This window comes from Lepidochelys kempii, chromosome 6, assembly GCF_965140285.1.
Source record: "Lepidochelys kempii isolate rLepKem1 chromosome 6, rLepKem1.hap1, whole genome shotgun sequence".
Taxonomy (NCBI): Eukaryota; Metazoa; Chordata; order Testudines; family Cheloniidae; genus Lepidochelys; species Lepidochelys kempii.
In genome coordinates this window covers 69,951,577-69,975,198 of record NC_136385.1, presented here as the reverse complement: position 1 = coordinate 69,975,198, position 23,622 = coordinate 69,951,577, and the positions used below count along the sequence as shown (strand labels likewise).

Below are 23,622 nucleotides of genomic sequence, written 5' to 3'. Positions count from 1 at the left end.
GCACACATAGATTCCCTGAGTATCAAGACTTTTGAAGTGAGGCTAAGATTGGAAGTCTTGGCATCAAGGCATTTACAGGGAACTAGACATTTGTTTCTGGCTTGCCATGAGAAGCAAGCAAAGAATATGGCCCATCACTTTTTACAGTGCTTAAAACTTGATTTTTTTTAACCATTTCAAAGCCAACCATTTTGAAACAAGTTTTTAGGCCTATAAGTTCTGTCAGGAAAAACACAAACACAAAGCCTAAATGACAAATTTAACTATCAATTTTCTAAAACCTACAAAAAGCATTTCTGCTGAATAAACTTGAAAAAACTAAAAATATTAAAAACATACAGCAGTTTCAGGTCCAATGGGTAGATGAAAAAAATAAAAATAAAAAAGGAGCAGAAATATGTGTGTTCTGCAGTATTCTCTTTATGCAGAGAGAGTTTCAAAGCCCTCCCATTCATGTCTACAGGCCTGTAACCACCACTGGACTTACTGCTTCTGGAATGCTGAAGGTCTGAGCTCAGGGCATTTTTCTCCAGTAAATAATGTGGACTTTTACCTGTAGGTAAAGAATACTCCAAGTCAAAAGTCCATCTTATCCCTAGAAAGCGATTTAACCCTTTCATCCAGATGTGCTGTTGTGTTATGTAACACCTCTCTTAGAAGGAAGGAATAGTTCTAATATAATTTGTGGTTCTCTCTGTTGCTCCTGCTCCTGTCCTGGCTCAATATTTAAGTTCCCAACCACTTTCCCCCACCAGCAACATCTTCCACCTCCCTGTGGTTTGTACACTTCCTCAACTCCACTGGCTTCATCCAAACTCTTCTCCCTACAGTTACCAGGCTGCCTCCATCCATCCCTTGCCCTCCCATCATGCACATATCATCACCTTCCGCTTCTAGCCTACTTCACAGTCTCCACACCTTTCAAGTTCGATGCTCCACTTATCTCTGTCTCAACCTATTTCCTTCCTGACTCTGGCTCCACGAACCACCCAAATGAAGTCCTGGGTGACATACCATTTAAAAAAAAATATAATGCAAGAATGAAGGATAAAAATGAAGATTTCTTAACTCACACCATCCTGTTAGCTGGGCATTATAATTAGGGCATGAAATTCAGTGTATTTTGTCAGATAACATTAAGTCAGAAGATGAAAATAATGGTGACAAAAAATAGAAGAGCTTTGCATGTATGGAATTCAATTGTACATGTTCACAGTGGAATCTGATGACATTTTTAGTGTACAGCAATATATAGCATGCATGTAACAAATGCAGTGATAATCTCAGAGGAAACCAGAAAAATAAAATACCAAAAATAAGACCTACTTCACAGCAGAAAAGTATAGTGTGTGATACTAACAAACAGATGAAAGAAAAATAATTCAGGTTCTCACTAAGTGCATGATCAAACAACACTCTACAATTTATTGGGCAATTCTTATTGGTTATCACGCTATACATTCAAAAGATAGCTCTATTTATTGTTATTTATTAAAGGTTAACAATGCATTCACTGCTCTACAATGCACAAATGTGAAGAAAGTCCCTGCATGAAGAAGCTTACAATTTTTGACATTAATAGAAAAGACAAGCCACAGTGCAATACCAAAAGAAGACGGGCACAGGAATTTTTTGTATTTTTTTTTAAATATCCCATCCCTTCCTGTCAGTAAGGTAGCAGTGGGAATGGGGCTTATTGTGGCAAAGTGTTCATAGGCTTTATGGAACAAGTGGGTCATTAGGTGGAATGTAAGAGCCTGGTGAAGTTGGAGGTTTTTTCCCATGTTATCTCTTATGCATGGGAGAGACACAAACGTGGGAGTGCAAGAAGGGAATAAAAGAGGGCAGTGGAATTGACATCACTGACAGTTGTGAAAAGGGAGAGGATGGACACAATAAGAAATTAGATTTGATAATATAGACTGAATCTTAGTCATGCAGGACCTTGAAAGGAAGGATCAGGTGAGCAAAGGGCAACAAGCCAAAGGTTTCAAATAGAGGAGAGATGTGTTCAGAGCAACAGGCAAGCTAGAGAACCTGTTACATTTTGACAAAATTTGTCAGTGATGTGGTTATCAGGGACTCCAAAGAGAAGAAGAATGCATTACTTAAAACAGAAGTGGCTAGGGTATGGACAAGTGTTTTGACTTTCAGACAAGAGAGGAAGAGTTGGATTTTCTGTAAGTTGTCGAGGAAGCAAGAACACTATTTAGTGACCCTTTTCATGTGTGGGGAGGAGGAGGAGTTAAAGATAACTTAGGGGTTGTGAATCTGTGTGACAGGGAGAAGGATAATAGTATTTTCTTCAGCAGTGGAGAACAGAAGAGACATAGAAGCTTTAGAAGGAACCGTAAAGAGCTCATTCCTGGCCACATTTAGAAAATATATGGAATGCGCTAAATAGCAAGGATAATACAGTCCTCTGGTTATAATTTTACAAAGAAAAAAGGCAAGTTTAAAATGATTATATGCTGGAATTCAATACTAAATGCCTGCTATTTAACCTTAATTTAGTTAATTGTTAAAAAAAACACTTGCTGTTCACCTTAAAATATAGGCAATATGACAGCTTTATAGACATCTCTAGTTTTTATACTTCTCTAAAGAAAACATATACTTTGTAATTTAGAGGAATTTAATAACAAACCATAGGAGTAATAAATGGACAGATGGTCAGAGATAAACAAGACTAGAGTGCTGTCTAAAAAAACTCCACCAAAGAATATTCATAATGGTTAATGCAAAATCTACAGTTCAATAGAGGTAACTGAGAAAAAAACAAATGTAAATTTGTAAATTAAAATAACCTATAAGCTATAACCATACTATACAACCTATAATAAACTATTAACTTATTTAAGTAAAGTATAGCTTATTATTTATCACTTTATATTAGTCAACTGCCAGTTTGCAAGTGATGTAAGGGCAGTACTGTAGCTATCTTTTTTTGTGGTTGGAACACTTTTACATGGTATTTAAAATAATACTTTCATTAACATAATCAGGCAAATATTTAATTTTAAAGGCATTGGGACCTTCAGGAGTTAGTCTTCCCTATTAAATCCGACCATGTCCTAAATATCCTGCTTGTTCAATATATTTTATTTAAATTTGTGCATTCTTTTTGAAATTGAAAATTTAGTGTCTTTGTTGGTGAATAAGGCTTCCAAACAAAAACAAGCATAATATTACTGAATAATCAATTACCAGAACACCATAATAACTGCTGAGGAATTCCTTCAGAATTATGTACTGTATGTTGCTTTTCCCAAATAAAATTTCTGTACCTACACTTTACTAAAGCAACCAAAAGCTTTCTGTTTTTAGTGGGTTTTATCCAAAGCTCAGACTTTGATAACCTAGCATATCAGGCTGCCACCTGCACATAACAGTTTTCTTCCGTATGCAGAGATGGTTTGTATCTCTGTTATTCATACATTAGATTCCATACCACAACTTAAATTACACTGATTTAACATTATGAAATTACTATTAAAACTCTTACAAATATTTCCTATGGTTAAATTTTACTCCCTTTGATTTCTTACATTAAGAGTTTGCTTCTATAGTCCAAAAAAGTCACTAATCATATTTTATTCTGTGGTGGGAGTTACTGCTATATACCATCTCTGTAGCCGACAGATGAAAATGCTAATTGAAGATCACTTGGAAGATGACCGCCATTTATACCAGTTGCAATCTAGCATAAATTAAATAAATTTTGCACATCCATCTTGAAAGATTCACATCTAATTCTCTGCTCCTACTGACTTTTTCAAGTTAACATCTAATACACTGCCCTTTCTTCTTAATGCTGTCAACTAAAGTCCACATATTGATTTCTGGTTTTGGCTTAAGAAAGAATTTACTGGTTTAATGTCTCTGTGCAGGAATCCCACAGAGTGAATGCTCTCAATGGACTCAAGAATCTGCTTTCCCAGGCGCAGGGTGGTACTGATGGTGAAGGTCCCTCGAGACTGGCTCCGACGCAGATCTGCCAAATTCCGACCCTAATTAAAACATAAGAACATTTTTGGGAGCAGTCCCAAAAACAGTATTCACAGATAATGTTAACAAATTCTTTACTTATCTTGAACTGAGACACGGTGAGTGAGGTAATATCTTATATTGGACCAACTTCTGATGGTGAGAGAGACAAGTTTTCCAGCTTACACCTCTCTCACCAACAGAAATTTGTCTAATAAAAGATACTACCTCACCCATATTGTTTCTCTAATATCCTCAGACCAACACAGCTACAACACTGGATGCTTTTCTTAAACTGTTCACAACGGAAGTCTTAAGAAACGCATCCAAGGACTCGCCCCTCACCCATTGTACTCTTCAAGGACACCACATCTCATAGATGAATAATTTCCAAGTCCAGAAGGGACCATTATGATCATGTAATCTGAGCTCCTGTATAACACATGCCACAGAACTTCCCCAAAATAATTCTAGAGCATATCTTTTAGAAAAGCATCCAATCTTGATTTAAAAATTCAGTGATGGAGAAGGTGTTCTAAATTTATATGCAAAATTCTCCAAATATTTCAGACATTAAATTTAGAAGCTGTTTTTGAAAATGTGACTCACTGTTTCTGATTCCAGATAACCTGAATCACACCAACTTGGATCTAGCAGAAAAGTGATTTTGACATATTTATCAGTTATGATTAGAGCTGGACAACGTTTTTGGGGAGAAATTGTAGTTTCAGTCTACCTAAAACCATTCGTAAATTTGCACTGAGTTCACAGAATAATTTTGACCAAACCAAAAAATCAAAATGTTTTGGAAATGTCAAAACAAAACATTTCATTTTGACCCAACTCGACATTTTCCATTTTAGATTTTGGACATTTTGACAAAATCAAAGGAGGACTAGATTCAAAAGCGGCTGGAGGTAGAGAATGAGGAGGTGGTCTCCTTATATCTTTTAGCCCAGTTGTTAAGGCACTCACCTGGCATGTGGGAAATGCAAGTTCAGTTCCTCTCTCTTCCTGATGTGAAGTACGGATTTGAACGTGTCTCTCCCACGTTTCAGGGGAGTGCACTACCCACTGAGCTATGTGATGTTCTGGAGTGAGTCTATGAATTTGCCACTATGAATTCAAATGGGTAGCCTTGAGGCCAGGGGAAAGAAGGTGAGAATGACCCTATAGTCTAGTAGTTAGGGCACTCACATAGGATATGGGAGACACAAGTTCAAGTCCATCCCCCAATGATTATTTAATTATTTATAAATTTTGGAACAGCTTCAACAGGAAAAATTGAGAAGGACCCACATCGGAATATTCCATAGCCACATAGCTAAGGGAATGTGGGAGACCCAAGTTCAAATCCCTTCTCCATTTCAGAGAGAGGGTGGAATTGAACATGGCCCTTTCACATCTCAGGTGAGTGCCCTAACCACTGGGTGAACAGTCATGAGGAAAGTGGAACACCTCCTTTCCCTGCCATTTTGTGAAACTAGTTTTCCTTAGCTTTTTCAAATTCACTGAAATAGAAATGATAAATAGAGTCAGAACAAAACGCATTTTGTTTCAACTCATCTCAAAGTTTGTTTAACTTTTCAATTTGCTAAAAATTTTGTTTTCAATTCAACCTGAAACAAAAGAGATTTTTTTTAATTGTCAGCAAACCAGCTCTAGTTATGATAGAGTCTTATATCTGTTATCTTCTGAGTGTCTGGCAGCCACAGAGAATAAAAACATAACATAAGTTTTCACAGAAATCTTTATGCTCCTTTCTTTTTGAATATCCAAGTGGCTGGATGACTAGCAATGTGCATCAGAACCTACTGCTTTTTCAGGTCCTTTTTAATGTCAAGACATTTTTCCCTAAAGTCCCATGATTTTGAGTAGCATCCGTGTTAGTCTGTATTCGCAAAAAGAAAACGAGTACTTGTGGCACCTTAGAGACTAACCAATTTATTTGAGCATAAGCTTTGAGTGTTAATCCCCATTTCAATCCCTTTCTACAGGAAAGAAAGGTTAGTCACCCTTTCGTAACTGTTGTTCTTTGAGATGAAATGCATATGTCCATTACATTAGGTGCGTGAGCATCTCATGCACCAGTGCGGAAGAGTTTTCCCAAATGGTACCCCAAGGGGTGGCCACACCTGTGCTCTGGGCTCATGGCCCAAGCAAGAAGGCATAAAGGGAGGAGCCACCTTGCCTGCTCTTCAGTTCCTTCACACCAGATTTTTAGATGAACAACTGATGCATTGGGGAAGGAGGGAGGGACATGTAATGGATATATGCAACACATCTCAAAGAATAACAGTTATGAAAAAGGTGAGTAACCGTTCTTTCTTCTTTGAGTGACTGCATACGTATATTACACTAGGTGACTCCCAATTTCCAATGGAGATGGGGCTAGGAGTCTTACTGGAAGAGGAACTACAAAACTGCTTTCCTACATTAGCATCTTCCCTTGGCGCAGTAGTAATCACTCAATGTCTAGCTAAGTTGTGGATTGGACTGCATTGCTGTTCTGCAAATGTCCACAATGGGATGTTACTCAAACACTGTGGGTGCTGAGTGAGCTCTGACTGAATGTGTAGACAACTTTTCTTGAGGACTAACACCCTTGGCATTGTAACACATGACAACAGAGCTAGTGATCCATTTGGACTGCCACTGCACTGTTGCAGGATGGCCCCTCATTCATTCTGCAAAGACAATAAATATAATTGGAAAGAGAACCAAAAGGGCTTTGTTCTTTCTAAATAAAAAGCCACAAAAGTTGTTTGAACATCCAGCAGGTGGAGCTTTTGTTTGTCCCTATGACCCTGTGGCTTTGGAAAGAAAACTGGTAAATACATATACTGATTGAGATGAAAGTCAAACGCTAGTTTGGAAATAAACTTTCCATGTGGCCTAAATTGTACCTCATCCTTGAAGAAAACAGTATATAGAGGATCCATTACTAGGCCATGCAGCTTCTCCTATTCTCCTTGCAGACATGATGGCTACTAAAAAGGCCACCTTAATTGAAAGATGCCACCATGAGCAAGGGGCTTACAGTTCAAAAGGGGAACCCATGAGGGCAGATAACACTAAATTCAATCCCACTCTGGGACAAGGTCCCTAATATGTGGGAACAGTCTATTTAGAACTTTTAAGAACCTAGTAGTTACTGGATTAGCGAAAACAGTCTCTCCCCCCTCTACTTGAGACACTGTTCTTAGAATAGACCTGGTGAGGGACCACATACGATCCAAGGTGAAGGACCTCCTTAGTTTGTCCACTACACCATTCTGAACCCCCGGCAGGTGTGACGCTACAAGTATCAAGTAATTTTGTATACAGAAGTTCTGCAGCCTGACTGCCTCCTGGCACAGGTTGTTTGATCTGGAGGCCTCCTGCTTATTGATGTAGAACACCACTGTGGTGGTGTTAGCACTTGCTTAGACAGTTTTGCCACATATATGTGGTAAGAACTGGCGATACACTCTGGAGATTGCTGTTAGCTTGAGAATGTTTATGGATAGGCCTTGTCTTTGGAGTGGACCACAAGCCTTGAACCTGCATGGCTCCCAGATGCACTCATCACTCCATGTCTGAAGTGCCCGTTACCAGTTATGGAAGAAAGAGGCAGGGACAAAGGAACTCTCCTGCAAACCTTGTCTTGGCTCCTCCTCCAACCCAACAAGGGTAAGATTTTGCCAGGGATACATAGTAGACTGTCCAGGTGATGTACCTGAGGGTGGTATGTTTGTAACCCCCTGAGATCCAGCCTGGCATGTGGGATCACATACGTGCATGCTGCCATATGCCCCAGGAGCCTTACTGATGTATGAAGATGGCTCTTCAGGGATAGGCAGATGTTCTCATGTGGCTAGAAATCTTGAAAGCGGCAGAGAGGTCCTGGCTAGAATTGAATCTAGGACTGCTCTGATGAATTCTATCCTTTGGAGGGGTACTAGAGTTAATTCCGCAGAGCAGGAGGTATCCGGTGATTGCTGCTGGCCAGTTACCTACTAAAGGAGATCAAGATTGAGGTCTTTAAACCACGATTAAAGGACTTCAGTAGCTCAGACATAGGTTCGGGGTTTGTTACAGGAGTGGATGGGTGAGATTCTGTGGCATGCGTTGTGCAGGAGGTCAGACTAGATGATCATAATGGTCCCTTCTGACCTTAAAGTCTATGATTACCAGGCCTAGGCATGAAAACTGGTGGAATGTCTGATGAATACTTTCCTATACCTGCTGACAGGAACTCCTCACAGCAGCCAGTCATCCGGTAACGATATTCCTGGATATGCCAGCAGCAGAGCCACCATAGCCATGAACGTAGTGAAAACTCTCAGAGCAGATGAAATGCCGAAGGGTAGAAGTGTAAATTGAAAGTGGTCCCCTCCTACTACAAACCTTAGAAATTTCCTGTGGACATGGTGAATGGTCATATAGATGTGGGAACATGCATTCTTCAAATGAAAGGCAGCAGACAAATCTCCCAGATCTAACAAGGGATAATAATTGTGAGGGAGACCATGTGGAATCACAACTTTTTGATGTATCTGTTTAGGTTTTGAAGGTTTAGAATGTGCCTGGGCCTTCTTTTGCTTTGGGTATTGGGAAGTATCGTGAGTACAATCCTCTTCCCTGATACTGAGGGAGTACTTCTTCTGTGGCTTCCAAAGAACATAGAGTCTGCTCCTCTCGTCTCAGAACTGGATTTGTTAGATAGTTCCTGAAAACGGACAGGGAAGGTAGGTGGGAAAGGAGGGAGAGGACAGGAATTGGAGGGTATATCCCGATTCCACTGTGCTGTAGCACCTACTTCTTGGAGATGATGGATTGCCATGCACTTAAGAAATATGACAACCGGCTCCGAAAGGGAGGAAGACAGCTTGCAAGATCTAATATTGTCAGTATGCTGTCCTTAACAGAAGATTCAAATGGGCTGTTTAGAGAGGTGTGGCTGCCTGGATGATGGAGAAGTCTCCTCCATTCCTGCCTGTATGTCCACTTATACTGATCCAGGTGTCTACGCCAACCGTACTGCTGACTTGGTGGAAGCTGAGAACAAAACTTCAGTCTTTTGGGGACTGGTGATTACAGACCCAGGGACTTGAACACTGCCCTACAGTTTTTTTAATGTATACAGTTAATCATCTTTTTTCAAACAAAACAATCCACAGCCCTAAAAGGAGAGGTCTTTGATAGTCTGCTGGACTTCAGTGGGAATCCTGGAGCCAAGCCACACAGTGCATGGTTACCACCATTGTCATGACTCTGGCAGCTGAGTCTTGCTGCATCCAAGGAAGCTAGTATAGCAGACCTTTCAACTGCATAGCCTCCCACCCCTCTCTCAAATTCTTCTGACAAAGAGGTCAAATTTTTTGTGTCCTTGTCCTTAGGAGTCACTTTTACTCTACCATGGTAGTGCTTTTCATTTACAACTGCCACTGCTATGGAATATGAAAAGACTGCTTAGATCCCCAAGATGGAACCTGCTACTTGGGTTCTGGGTACTTTGCCACTGGCATGAGAGATAATGGAGTTTGACACAAAGTTTTATTAGGCAGCATAACTTTCTCATTTATAGGGAGACCAACTTTCCCTGACGTAGCCAGGTGTAAAATGTCTTTGAGCTTGTGTGGATTTTCTTCCACAAGCTCCATTTGTATCCCCAGGATGTAGACATCCTTTTCAGGAGCTCTTCATAGGCCTTTAAATCATCTGGTATTGAGGAAGAGGGTTCCAGTACCAGTGCTTCTTCCAGAGAGGAGGTGGAGGATGTATTCAAAGGAGGCAGGCTACAACCTTCCTGGCGCTGGTCAAGAACTGCAGATGTAGAAGGCCTGTCTAAAGCCAACAACAGGCCATTCTGATCCTCACCTCATCAGTGATGGTCAGAACCAGGATCAAGAGGCCCACTGATACCACGTGGGGAGACTTCATTGTTAAGGGATATATTTTTGTAATGTAGCAGCTGCTCTGTACCGACTTCCTTCAGTCTGTCAATATTGGGTGGAGAGGCTCACCTTCTCAAGAACTGATTTCTGTAGTGCAGCTGGGATGATTATCTAGACTCTGGAGGCATCCACCATTGTACCTAGTAGGGGCAATGGTAGGGCTTGTGCAGTACTGGAGGACAATCATGCCTAAACCAGGCCCTCAAATGCATTGGTCTGCTCTTGTCAGGACAACTCATATGAGAGGGTAACAATGACTGAAGAACATCCTGGATTCCCTGTTGTGGGAGACGTTGGAGCCCACTTCAGAGTCTGAGGAGGAATATGAGTACTCTACCAGCCAGGGAGGCAGAGTACCAAACATCATCATCAGAAATCAGGTCCAATATCTTTGACTAGACTGCAGTACCAGTGACAAACTCAGTGGCTTACTGTCTATGCACTGAGGTGGAGTGGTTGCTGATGGTCTCAGAGTCAGCTTCACAGTAAAAGGATACGGTACTGGACACCAGCATGGGAAGCAACATGTGTACACTGTACGATAGCGCTGGCAAGACACTACTAGTCTGAATAACTGGAAAGGGCAGTACCGAAAGGCTCAGCCACACAGGCCTCCAGGGTGGTCAGTACTGAAATAAGCGTTTGCTCAGTGATGATCAACCCTCTTCCTGCACCTGCTCTGAAGAAATACCCAGCCTTCAAGGTCCCAGCTGGGGAACTGGAATCAATGGTTCTGCACTGATCGAGCCACTAGAAAGAAATACCAAGGGCAGCAAGCTGGAGGGTCCACTCTATCTTCAGTGCTGGAGTGGGTCACATCTGCAGCTAAAGAATCCCGCACTGAAGACTTTTGACACCATTTAAACTGTTCCTTTCTTTGACTTCAGATGCTGAGAGGGCTCTGAGCACTTATGCCTCTTCAAGGAATGTCCTGGTGAAGGAGATCTCCTCCATTCCCTGCCTTCCGGTAAGGCAGGGGAGTGCTCCTGGATGGGGAGGAACTCCTTCTATCTGATCAAGGCAGTACCAATGCCAGCAAAACGGAGGCCTCAGTAAGGATATACTTGAGGCATTTTTCTCTTAACTTCTTGATTCTGCTCTTGAAGTCCTGGCAAACTGGACACATGTCCTTGATGTGACCCTCACCAAAAAACTCGAGGCAGCAAGAGCGAGGGTCGCAGTCAGTTTGCAACACCCTGAACAAAGTCTAAACCCAAGGAACCTAAGCATAGGCTCCCCCGATATCGGGCAGAGCTCTGAGTTGAGAGAGAAAAGGAAAAGGAAAAGAAAGCCCCAAAATGAGTACCATTCAGAAGCAAAACACTTACACCATGTTCACAAAGGAACAACTGGCAGCATGCTCTAACCACCGATGGTAAGAAGGAAGAGAGAGGTGGGTAGGGCAGATGCACCCTTGGTTTGAAGCACAAGGAGCTCAGGGCACAGGCATGGCCACCCCTATGGGCACTGCTAGGGAAAATTCTCTGGCACAGGTGCATGATACATCTAATATAATTGACATATACAATCAGTCAGAATAGGTCTTCTGATCCTCTGGATTGAGTCTTAACCTACACAGGAAGTTTCTTATCAATGTATTTTCATTAGAGAAGTGATCAAAAACATATATTGAAAAAACTAATCTATCCCAGAAGCAGTTCTGCACATCTTAAGCTATCTTCCAATTTCAAATAAAGTTTTCAGAAGGATGTAAACTATCTCAGAAAACATCACACCTCTCTCACTAAAATAATCAGTCTGTTCTGAAGACCTATGAGATTTCTCCTTCTTTCTGGCAGATGATGGTAACAATATGAAATATTCAGTTTACTTTGGCTCACCACCCCACCATAACAATGGCCTGTTTTCTACTATCCACCATACTCTAAAATTTCACAGTTATTTTTTGCTATATACATGCTTGGGGAAAAAATAAATCCCTAAAATCTATTTAGTTCAACTCACCTGCAGCTGCATGACCACATAGTTAAATCTGTCATTCCTTCCACAGCCAATGAATCTACAGACATGGTCTTTCCCTGAGGGGAAAAAAAGAAACAAGTTAGCCAATAACAACTAATTTCTGTCTTTCTTGATTTACATGTCTAGTAAAATATGCAAAAATGTGCCCATGTGTTACTCTAGGTGCCTTTAACAAACTTTTAAAAAGGCATTCACACTAAAACAGCAGTGAACCCAGTGCCAGTTCTGCCTCCAGTGAAACAAAACTCCCTTCTGCCACAAACATTAGCTCCCTTAGTAGAGAGGAATGTTCTAGGTATATTTATTCCTGCCTCAGTACAGGGGAAGAACTAGATGACCTTTTCCAGACCAACATTTTATGACTATGAGTTCTGCAATATTTACTGCACTATGCCTACTCTTATTACCAGAACACCTGAAAGTCCACTCCCCAACCCACATGCTACAGGCTTTGAACAGTGCCCCATATACTCACCATGATGTGAGCTGCTGAACTTCCTAAATCAAGCATCCCTGAAGCAAGTCAGACACAGTTCATGCTTTTATGAATATCTTTACGGGAACTTTTTAGGGAGTTTCTGACTTTTCTTTTTCTGCCCAGTAAGCCTCTAAATATAACAATAGCTTTCTCACTTGATGTTTAGCAGTGGCCTAAGCCAGGGTACCATTTTCAGGCACCCCTCCATCCATTCTGACTGACCATAATCAGGAAAAAGAAGAATGGACAGGGGAGGCATTTTCAGATCTTCTCAGGAGTTCTGAGGCCAGCTCGCAAGAGACAATGGATTGGAGGAAGAGCATGCTCGAGGAAAGGCCAAAGAAATGAGACACGCATTGAGAAGCACACCAAACATAATGCAGTGCCTCAAACAAACTCAGATACTGAAAATCATTACGAAGTAAAATGCCCAAAGATTGACACCCTAAAGCCATTGCAATGTATAGACAATTCTATGTTCCCTGGCCATGTGCCATAAACACACAACCCAGGCAAGGCCCCACCATAGCCTACACAGAAACCCTTCCACTCAACCCCAACAGAAAACAAGAAAAATGATATGACCTGTGATTCATACAGGAACATTCTGCACTGTGCACTTTGTAAATTTTTTATAAATATTTCAATTGTTGATTACTGTTCAATAAAGTTGCATTTTGTGAAAATAATATTTATTTACTTTCTCTTAGAAAACATCATTTTTGATCCCCAAAAGAAGCATCTCTCCCATCCTGGGTTTTAACAGTACACGTACAATTCATATAGAAGCCAAGTAAAGTTTTTCATAAAACTACACAAAATAGCACACAGCAGCACACTTTCATGCTATGGCACACTATTCGAAGTTCACTCTCAAAGCCTTCCTCAGCCATAGAGCATCTCAAAGTCCTCATGTGACTGCCCATGTGTCTGGCTGTTCAAAGTCAGCAGTCTTTCCACTTACCCCTTCCACTCTACAGGCAACATTTCCTCCTTTGCTTCACAAATATTATGTAAAATAGTCAAATGCAATATGCAGAAATAACAATAAGAATATTTGTCTCAATGAGAGCTAGCCTAGTCACAAGACATTTCCAGTGTCCTTTCAATTTACCAAATGCACATTCACCAATTATCCTGCACCTGCTTAGGTGGTAGTTAAATTTTTCCTTGCTTCTGTCCAGTTGGCCTGTGTATAGCTTCACGAGCCAGGGAAGCAGAAAGGTAGGCTGGGTCCCCAAGAATCACTATTAGCATTGTAATCAAACACATATGAATGTGCCAATCTGAGGGGAAAGTTCCTGTTTCCATCCATTCAAAAAGTCTTGTATTCCTAAAGATGTGAGCATCATACATCTTCCTGACCAACATTGTCAGTGAAATATCCACAGTGATCCACCAGCACTTACATAACCATTGAAAAATTTAATCCAGCAAAGTTTAATCCAGCTCTCTGCAACAAAGGGGGAATAAATGAAAGCAATTTAAGAAGATAAAAAGAGGCAGCCAGTCTGAATCCACAGATCTGTGACATAAATATGAACCCATGAAGCCAGCTTTGAAAAGAAAAAGAGAAGACTGAAGAGAACTTGCAGATCCCAGCCCCAGAGAGCAGCTTCAGCGGGAGAATGTCCAGCAACAGAATCCAGTACCACCAGCCTGCAGAACATATTAAAAATGACTCTGCAAGCTTAGAGATGCTGAACTGGACCCTCATTATCCTGCAAAGAGAGGGTGGGTGAATGCAATGAAGTTAAAAAAATTATTAAAATTGTACTATTGTGGCTGGGGGGAGTAAGTATGGCAGCAGCCATTTGGAAAGGTCAGACAAACAAAGGGCAGGTGTGGCAGCAGCCATCCTGAGAAGGACTCAACAAGAGAAAAAGGAACGACAAGAAGATCTGGATGTTCGGGAAAGGAAAGAAATCTTCCAATACAAAGATCAGTCATCTTCCCTCCCTGCCCCCCCAAAAACCCAAAGACATGGTGTCATAAATATAAAGGGAAGGGTAAACACCTTTAAAATCCCTCCTGGCCAGAGGAAAAACCCTTTCACCTGTAAAGGGTTAAGAAGCTAAGATAGCCTCACTGGCACCTGACCAAAATGACCAATGAGGAGACAAGATACTTTCAAAAGCTAGGGGAAGGGAGAAACAAAGGGTCTCGGTCTGTCTGTGTGATGTTTTTGCCGGTGACAGAACAGGAATGGAGTATTAGAATTCAGTAAGTAATCTAGCTAGAGATGCCTTAGATTATGATTTCTTTAAATGGCTGAGGAAATAAGCTGTGCTGAAAGGAATGGATATTCCGGTCTTTGTGTCTTTTTTGTAACTTAAGGTTTTGCCTAGAGAGATTCTCTATGTTTTGAATCTAATTACCCTGTAAGGTATTTACTATCCTGATTTTACAGAGGTGATTCTTTTTACTTCTATTAAAATTCTTCTTTTCAGAAACTGAATGCTTTTTCATTGTTCTTAAGATCCAAGGGTTTGGGACTGTGGTCTTCTATGCAAACTGGTGAGGATTTTTACCAAACCTTCCCCAGGAAGTGCGATGCAAGGGTTGGGAGGATTTTGGGGGGAGAGACGTTTCCAAACAACTCTTTCCCAGTAACCGGTTAAACGTTTAGTGGTGGCAGCGAAAGTCCAAGGGCAAAGGGTAAAATAGTTTGTACCTTGGGGAAGTTTTAACCTAAGCTGGTAAAAGTAAGCTTAGGAGGTTTTCATGCAGGTCCCCACATCTGTACCCTAGAGTTCAGAGTGGGGAAGGAACCTTGACCCATGGCCATGAAAGAGAGCGACTTCCCCTCCAGCAAACAAACTAGTGGATGGAGAATCACAAGTCACTAAGACTGGCCTGAAAGATCTACTGTTAAAAATCGAAAAGATGAATAAGATGATGAAGAATGAGTTCCATCCAGCCCATCCCCCCTGGTTCCAGGCTTACATTAAAGATAAAAAAATTAAATTAATGAGATTAATTATCACATGTGGAAAATATCACATGTGGAAACAGGATAAAATGAGCCATCGGACAGCATGATTAATCTAGATGAAAGAATCCAAATAATTGAAAAAGGAGAAAAAGAAATAGAATTACAGCTGGAATATATGGAAAATAGAGACCACATGAATAACATAAGGATTAAAGATATTACAAAGGAAACTGAAGGGAGAACTCTGCTGAATGTACTGGATGATATTGTCCATGAGATACTAAAACTGGGAAATAAAGATTCCATTCATACTGAACAAGCTGACAGATCCCTTTTCCCTAGGGCCTCAGCTGGCTCCTGACCAAGAAGTGTGATAATTTATCTACACTACTATCAAGACAAGGGTAAAATACTGAGGGCAATGAAGAGAGAGATGAACCATTAATAATGATGATTCTTACCCACCCCATACAAATTTTCCCAGAGCTGGAAACCTCATCCCTTAAAAAGCAAAGAGAACATCACCACAATTCTTAGAAAGAATAATATAAGATACAAATAGAGGTTAGACTGTCCTTTCAATGGAAGGAAAGATATATGTCTATCTCAGATCCAAATGAAGGGAAACAGGTACTTCTGAACATGAGAATACGCAAATCAGCTCAAGAACAATCTGAATGGGATCAAGGGCATCAGTCCTACAGGTCACCAAGAAATCACTGGGAAGCAGTGAGATCAGAGAGAGCCAGAACACCTCAAAAAGATGCATCATTAAGACAACAGGACAATCATGAGAATAGAAGAAACAGTCCTGATCCAAAAGAATAAGATTAGTATATGGGCTACAACATTATAATAGATAATGGATATTATATCCATGAGTTTATAATGATAAAGGGGTATTATAAGATGGGAACTGGGCTGTGTAGCTTGGAGGATATTTTACTCTACATGGATACAGTATACTTACTGGGTAAATATTATAGTTAATTGAATTTGTGATTTATATTATGAAAAAAATTAGTAACAAATTAGGAGACCCAGATCTCCTAAAGTGAAGCAAGTTTGATTTTAGAGTTGTCATAAACATTCCAAAATTTATATAAACTGGAGAAGGGTCACCTATGGTGGAAAATTTTAAGAATATAAGAACTCAGAGATGGTATAATAATCTCATAATGCCCTATGTTATAAAGATGTTTAATAAGATTAGATAAAGCTTGGTTCTTAAGAATATATAAAAAGACACCTCCCCAACACAACAGGGTACTAACATGTCCATGAAGGAAGTAAGATGAGCTCAGGCTTCCACAGTTAGAGGGGACATAGTGACAATGGAGCAGTGCACAGGAAGGGAAACAAGAAATCAGAAACAGATGATAAATATTGTTACATGTTTTAATATAAAAGAGTATATTAACATAAAATGTTGGGCACAGAATTTTAAAATTTACAGTAAATCAGACTTAGGGTCAGGGCACAACAATATAGGTGTTAAAGAAAGGAAAAACAATATATGTGGTAGCGTTAAAATTATTGTGTGTATGATGGGTACTATATCTAAAATGTCTTATTTAAAGAAGAGGAGTAAATGTAACGGAGACCTGGCATCTAGCTGGAGGGTCTCACTGCCTTTAACAAAGAGTAATAAACTTGGTAACAGAAGATGTGGTACTCATGAGTGAGTTTATTAATCTCATGACTGTTAATGTGAAGGGGATGAACAATCTAACAAAAAGAAAAGAGGTATACTGCTCACTGAAAAAAAGGATTTTCCTAGTAAAGTCTATTTATAGGAAACACACTTGAAGAAATATGATGATAAACACCCAAATACTTCTTGGACACAGCTATTATATGTCTCTACAGGGAAATTAGTAGAAGAGCAGTGGCAATTCTCTTTACTAAACACTTCCCTTTTATTATTTCAGCACAACTCATAGATATGGAGGACAGATATATTTTAATTAGGCTTGGAAGGATTAGATTTTTATTGGTACAATGTTGGTAAACATCAATTTCATTTTACCCACACAAACCAAGGGAAAAATATTTCCATCAAGAATAATCAAAATGTACAGATAGGCAAAGTAAGAAAAATGCTGCTTGAGAATTTATTAGAGTTTGGTTTAAGGATATTTACTTTTCATATGTTGATAATTTGTGTTTTAATGGTTATAAAGCTTTAACATTTTGAATCTCAACATCTACTGTCATTAAATAATTGTCTGACTCCCACATGGTCTCATACCCCCTGAATAATTTTCCGTAACTCTGAAAATGTAAGTCAGTAAAAATCTAAAAAAAACCCTAAAATCCATAATTTTGCAAAATTGAAAAAAATTTAATTAGATAAAAATCAGAAAAAATGCTTAAAAATAACCATCAGTATCTGTCAAAATTAAAACAAATACAAATTGAATTCTGACAAGCCTAATTTTAATTAAGGGGCCCTTCTCATCTTAGCCAAGGTATGCGCTCCCAACCAAGATCAAGCTTTTTTTTCTGATCAATTTTTTATGGATTTAGGAAGTTTCACGGAAGGGGATATTTTTCTGGGGGAGATTTTAATGAAGTGCTTAATTCCACTTTGGATCAATCGAATGTACACAGAGGGCATTCAAGAGGAGCAAGAGCAAATTTGTCGTAGAAAATGAGGATCTGGAGGATGTCCGTCAGATGAATGTGGACATCCGAAACTACTATTCTGCTACTCATGGATCTTATGCCAGGATTGATATGATTTTAGTTCTTGCACCTTGGCTAATTTGGTCAAAAAAGATAATCTGGGATTTATAACTTGGTCTGATCATACCCCTTCATATATTAGAATAAAAGACTGGATGGATCGAGTGGAAAAACAAAGATCCTTGGCAGTAGACTGGAGCTTTTCTGGATAACCCCATTTGAATTCAAAAACTGGTAAAAAATCAGAAATATATAGAAGAAAATAATAAGGAAGAGATCAATTAAAGTATTTTCTGGGAAGCTGGAAAGGTAGTAATGAGGGGGTGCTTAAAAATAAAGTACCCTACCTCAACCCAGAAGTATTAGTCATCTTGTTATGGCTGAAAACATTATTCATTAAGTCCCAAAATCAGTATTTGTATACAATAGCTCTTTATAAGAAAAGGTTTGCAGCAAACTTCCTAAAATACAACTGTGTATCTTCTCTGCTGCAGTTTGCATCTAATGAGGTCTCAGCTCAAATATTTACAACTTTTTTATAGAAGCTGTGGCATTCTGGAGGAACATATTTGGAGATGTATTACTGCATTTTGCTTTTTCTGCCAAGTGCAATACAGGTGTCCAAAACCTTGACTGCCCTGGGAAACCACTTTTTAATTCTTAGCAGCCAGTTTGACAAGTGCTTCTGAAATTAACTTCTATAACAATTTGAGGAAATGGTACAGTGTAGACAGAAGCCCTATTGACACAGTTAAAACAACTGAGTTTTACAGCCACTGTTACACTTTGATGTGGTTGAACCTGGTTCTAAAGCCTTTTTTTATCAGAACTACATGAAGAGAAAGACAGTATTATAGCCAGGTTAAGGAGGACCATCTGCTTTAGCAGATTTCATTTAAAAAGCAGAGATAGGTTTAAAGAGTTAAATAGCACTCTGCAAGCAAAATTTAAGAGACCTTTGTTTCTTCTGATAAGAAAAGAAGTGCTTCCAAAATTATCTTGATCTTTGCTGGACTGATGGCCAATTCCAAAGGAAGACTGTAATATCTGACCCCTGGATAGTCTATAAGATTTTGTTTGGAAATAAATTGTTTTGAGCTCAGAGACCTGGGCAGGGACTTTGTGGATTTCATTTTTTCCCAAAACTTGTCTTCTGAAGGCATAGACCCTTAGGTCTGAGTCAGACAAATTCACAGTTTTAGCCTGGGCCTTGACGGTAAGACTACAACTCCTGATCCAGGAACATCTCTTAAGGGATACAGATGTATCCAAGGCCATTGTGACTGAAATATCAAAGGAAGCCCTAAGGTAATGTTTGGATGCCCTCTGGTCTTCCCCGAAAAATTCCAGAAACTCCTTTTTTTGTCCTCAGGAATGTACTAGTTTTAAGTGAAAGGTTATATCTGGCCATAACTACCCAATAATTAGAACCTTTTAAAACTAGAGTAGCCAAGGAATAACCTTTCATCAAAAACAGATCCAGTCACTTAGAATGCCTGTTCATCGGGACTAAGGCAGAGGTTTTCAAACTGCGGGTCACGACCCAGTACTGGGTCGTGGAATGTAAGGCACTGGGTCACGGCGGCTGTGGTCAGCACCGCTGACTGGACTGTTAAAAGTCCCGTCTGCGGTGCTGCCTGGCTAAGGCAGGCTCGTCCCTACCTGTTCTGACATTGCGCTGCACCCCAGAAGCAGCCAGCAGCAGGTCCGGCTCCTATGCAGGGCAGCCACAGGGCTCCGCATGCTGCCCCCACCCCGAGCACCAGCTCCACACTCCCACTGGCCTGTGGACGAGAGCCACTTGTGTGCCTCTACCTAGGAACCGGACTTGCTGATGGCTGCTTCCGGGGAGCAGCGCAGTCCGCGGTGCCAGGACAGGCAGGAAGCTTGCCTTAGCATCCCCGATGTGCCACTCACGGGGAGCCACCCAAGATAAACCCGCACCCCAACCCTTCTCCCCAATCCCCTGCCCTGAGCTCCCCCCAAACTCAGAGCCCCCTCCTGCACCCAAACCCTTCATCCCCAGCCCCACCCCAGAGTCTGCACCCCCAGCCCAGAGCCCTGACCCCCTCCCACACCTCAGAGCCCCTCCCACACCCTGAACCCCTCATTCCCAGCCCCACCCTGCAGCTCTCACCCCCTGCACCCCAAACCCTTCATCCCCAGCTCCGTTGGATCACGGGCATCAACAATTTTCTTCAAATGGGTCGACAAAAAAAAAGTTTGAAAACCACTGGATTAAGATAATGTCTTCTATTGGACCAACTTCTGTTGGTGAGAGAGACAAGCTTTAAAGCCACTTGGTTGAATAACAGATATTACCTCACCCACTTCATCCCTCTAATATCAAGGGACCGACTCAGCTACAACTACACTCCATACATAGGGAGGGAAGACACCTTCATAGCTCCAAATGTCTTATTTATTATAGCAGAAACCACAAGTGAGCCTAGGATAGGATGCTTAAGGAATATAACAATCTATCCATGGGAACCGGTCATTAAAGAGAAAAAGCACGACTTCACTGAATATTAGATACCCAGCTTTTGTGGGTAAATATATATTAGAATATAGGTCTTGACAAACAAACCTGATTTCATTCTTTGATAAGATTATTATTAATAATAATAGGGCTGTCAAGTGATTAAAAAATTAATTGCAATTAATCTTAGTTTGAATCGCACTGTTAAACAATATTAGAATACCATTAATTTAAATATTTTTGGGTTTTCTATATTTTCAAATATAGGGTTAGGGCTGCGGGCTCTGGAATTCTGCCGGGTGTGTGGCTCAGGGTTTCAGCCCCTCTAGAGGTGTGGGGATACGGGCTCCAACCTGGCATGGGGGTTCAGCCCAGCATAGGGCTTGGGGCTCCAGCCTCTTCCCCACCCCCGCCACCTGCTGGGAAGCTGCAGGCTGGGGCTGGGGCTGGGGCTGCTCCAGCTCCTCCGCCACCTCCAGAGCTGGGCTGCTTCAGCACACACACACCCCTCCAGCACTGAGGGCTGAGGCTTCAGCCCACCGAAGCCAATACCTCCCGCCCTACCCAAAGGTAGGCAATTAATGCCTTAAAAAAAATCAACATATTAATTTTGCTTTCAGTTATTCACAGGCATTAACTATGATTAGCTGACAGTCCTAAATAATAATAATGTTTATTACAGTAGTGCCTAAGGACCAAGCAAGAATGGGGCCCCATTTTCCTAAGCAATATACAAACAAAAGTACAAACAAAGGAAGCAGATTGTAAGCTATTCAAGGCAGCTACTATATAAATAGACATACCAGACACAGGGTGGGGGAAAAGGACAGAACACAAGCAGAGTGAACTTTGTGATGGCAGCAAACATCATGTTAGTCCCATGATTTTTTGGGGTGGGGGGTTAAAGGGAATAAGTTAAATGGAAAGCAAACTGAAGGGAGAGCGGACATGGAAGAGAAGGGAGATACGGCAAACAGGGCAGGGCAGAGGAGAATAAGAGCAGCAGGGTGAAGTGAATCTGAGGTGAAGTGACTGTGAGGGAGGGATAGGGGGAGCACTAGAACAAGCAGCCAATCAGCACAGGACAGATAAAGTCCAGTCAAAAGCATAGAAAGTTCTATGAATGTCTGAAGGTCACTGCTTTGGCTGCTTCTGCAGCTGCTCTTACCTGAAATCTCTGACTGGGTCCTCCCAGAGTTTTCCCCCTAATGCCACATGGTACAAAGGAAGGGAAGCATCACATGGGTCCTAATGCCCCATGGGGGGTGGGGGGTCTCCCTTGTATAGTTCTGGGTCCAGGAATGTGCTGGAGGTACCCGTTGGATCCCATTTTTAACCTTCTCCCCCTCAGCCCTGGTCTACACTAGGAGTTGAGGTCAAATTTAGCAGCATTAAATCGATTTAACCCTGCACCTGTCCACACGACGAAGCCCTTTTTTTCAACTTAAAGGGCTCTTAAAATCGATTTCCTTACTCCACTCCCCCGAAAAGGGGATTAGCTCTGAAATTGGCCTTGCCGGGTCAAATTTGTGGTACTGTGGATGCAATTCGACGGTATTGGCCTCCGGGAGCTATCCCAGAGTGCTCCATTGTGACCACTCTGGACAGCGCTCTCAACTCAACATACTGGCCAGGTAGACAGGAAAAGGCCCGCAAACTTTTGAATTTCATTTCCTGTTTGGCCAGCGTGGCAAGCTGCAGGTAAGTGCAGAGCTCATTAGCAGAGGTGACCATGATGGAGTCCCAGAATCACAAAAGAGCTCCAGCATGGACCGAATGGGAGGTACGGGATCTGATCGCTGTATGGGGAGAGGTAATCCGTGCTATCAGTACTCCGTTCCAGTTTTCGAAATGCCAAAACATTTGTCAAAATCTCCCAGGGCATGAAGGACAGAGGCCATAACAGGGACCTGAAGCAGTACTGCGTGAAACTTAAGGAGCTGAGGAAAGCCAACCAGAAAACCAGAGAGGCAAACGGCCGCTCCAGGTCAGAGCCCAAAACATGCTGCTTCTATGATGAGCTGCATGCCATTTTAGGGGGTTCAGCCACCACTACCCCAGCTGTGTTGTTTGACTCCTTCAATGGAGATGGAGGCAACAAGAAAGCAGGTTTTGGGGACGAAGAAGATGGTGATGATGATGAGGTTGTAGATAGCTCACAGCAAGCAAGTGGAGAAACTGGTTTTCCCGACAGCCAGAAACTGTTTCTCACCCTGGACCTGGAGCCAGTACCCCCCAAACCCACCCAAGGCTGCCTCCCAAACCCTCCAGGCGGAGAAGGGACCTCTGGTGAGTGTACCTTTTTAAATAGTATACATGGTTCAAAAGCAAGCGTGTTTAATGATTAATTTGCCCTGGCATTCACGGCCAGTACAGCTACTGGAAAAGTCTGTTAATGTGTCTGGGGACGGAGCGGAAATCCTCCAGGGACATCTCCATAAATCTCTCCTGAATGTACTCCCAAAACCTTTGCAAAAGGTTTCTGGGGAGGGCAGCCTTATTCCATCCACCATGGTAGGACACTTTACCACGCCAGGCCAGTAGCACGTAGTCGGGAATCATTGCAGAACAAAGCACTGCAGTGTATGTTTGCTGGCGTTCAAACAACATCCATTCTTTATCTCTCTGTGTTATCCTCAGGACAGTGATATCATTCATGGTCACCTGGTTGGAATAGGGTGCTTTTCTTAAGGGGACATTCAGAGGTGCCCATTCCTGCTGGGCTGTTTGCCTGTGGCTGAACAGAAATGTTCCCCGCTGTTAGCCACGGGGAGGGGGGAGGGACTAGCCACATGGTGGGCAGAGGCAAAATGTGACCTTGTAACGAAAGCACGTGTTATGTATGTAATGTTAACAGCAAGGTTTACCATGAAAGAATGTATTCATTGTTCTATAAAATGTGTCTTTTTAAATACCACTGTCCCTTTTCTTTTCTCCACCAGCTGCATGTGTTTCAAGGATCTTCTCCTTCCCAGAGGCTAGCGAAGATTAGAAGGCGAAAAAAACGCACTCACGATTAAATGTTCTCTGAGCTCATGCTGTCCTCCCACACTGACAGAGCACAGACCAATGCATGGAGGCAGACAATGTCAAAGTGCAGGAAAGCACAAAATGACCGGAAGGAGAGGTG

The 23,622-nt window shown here is 41.5% G+C and overlaps 1 protein-coding gene across 6 annotated transcripts in view; it reads right to left on the bottom strand.

Moving 5' to 3' along the window:
- TTBK2 (tau tubulin kinase 2) overlaps positions 1-23,622 on the bottom strand; it is a 210,336-nt gene that overhangs the window by 89,115 nt on the left and 97,599 nt on the right. For all 6 annotated transcript variants that reach the window (XM_073348603.2, XM_073348604.2, XM_078853330.1 and 3 more), the window contains 2 exons: positions 11,892-11,965; positions 3,870-4,010 (listed from right to left, as the gene is read on the bottom strand). In XM_073348603.2, coding sequence (XP_073204704.1) covers positions 3,870-4,010; positions 11,892-11,965 — 215 coding nt within the window. The remainder of the gene's footprint in view (positions 1-3,869; positions 4,011-11,891; positions 11,966-23,622) is intronic.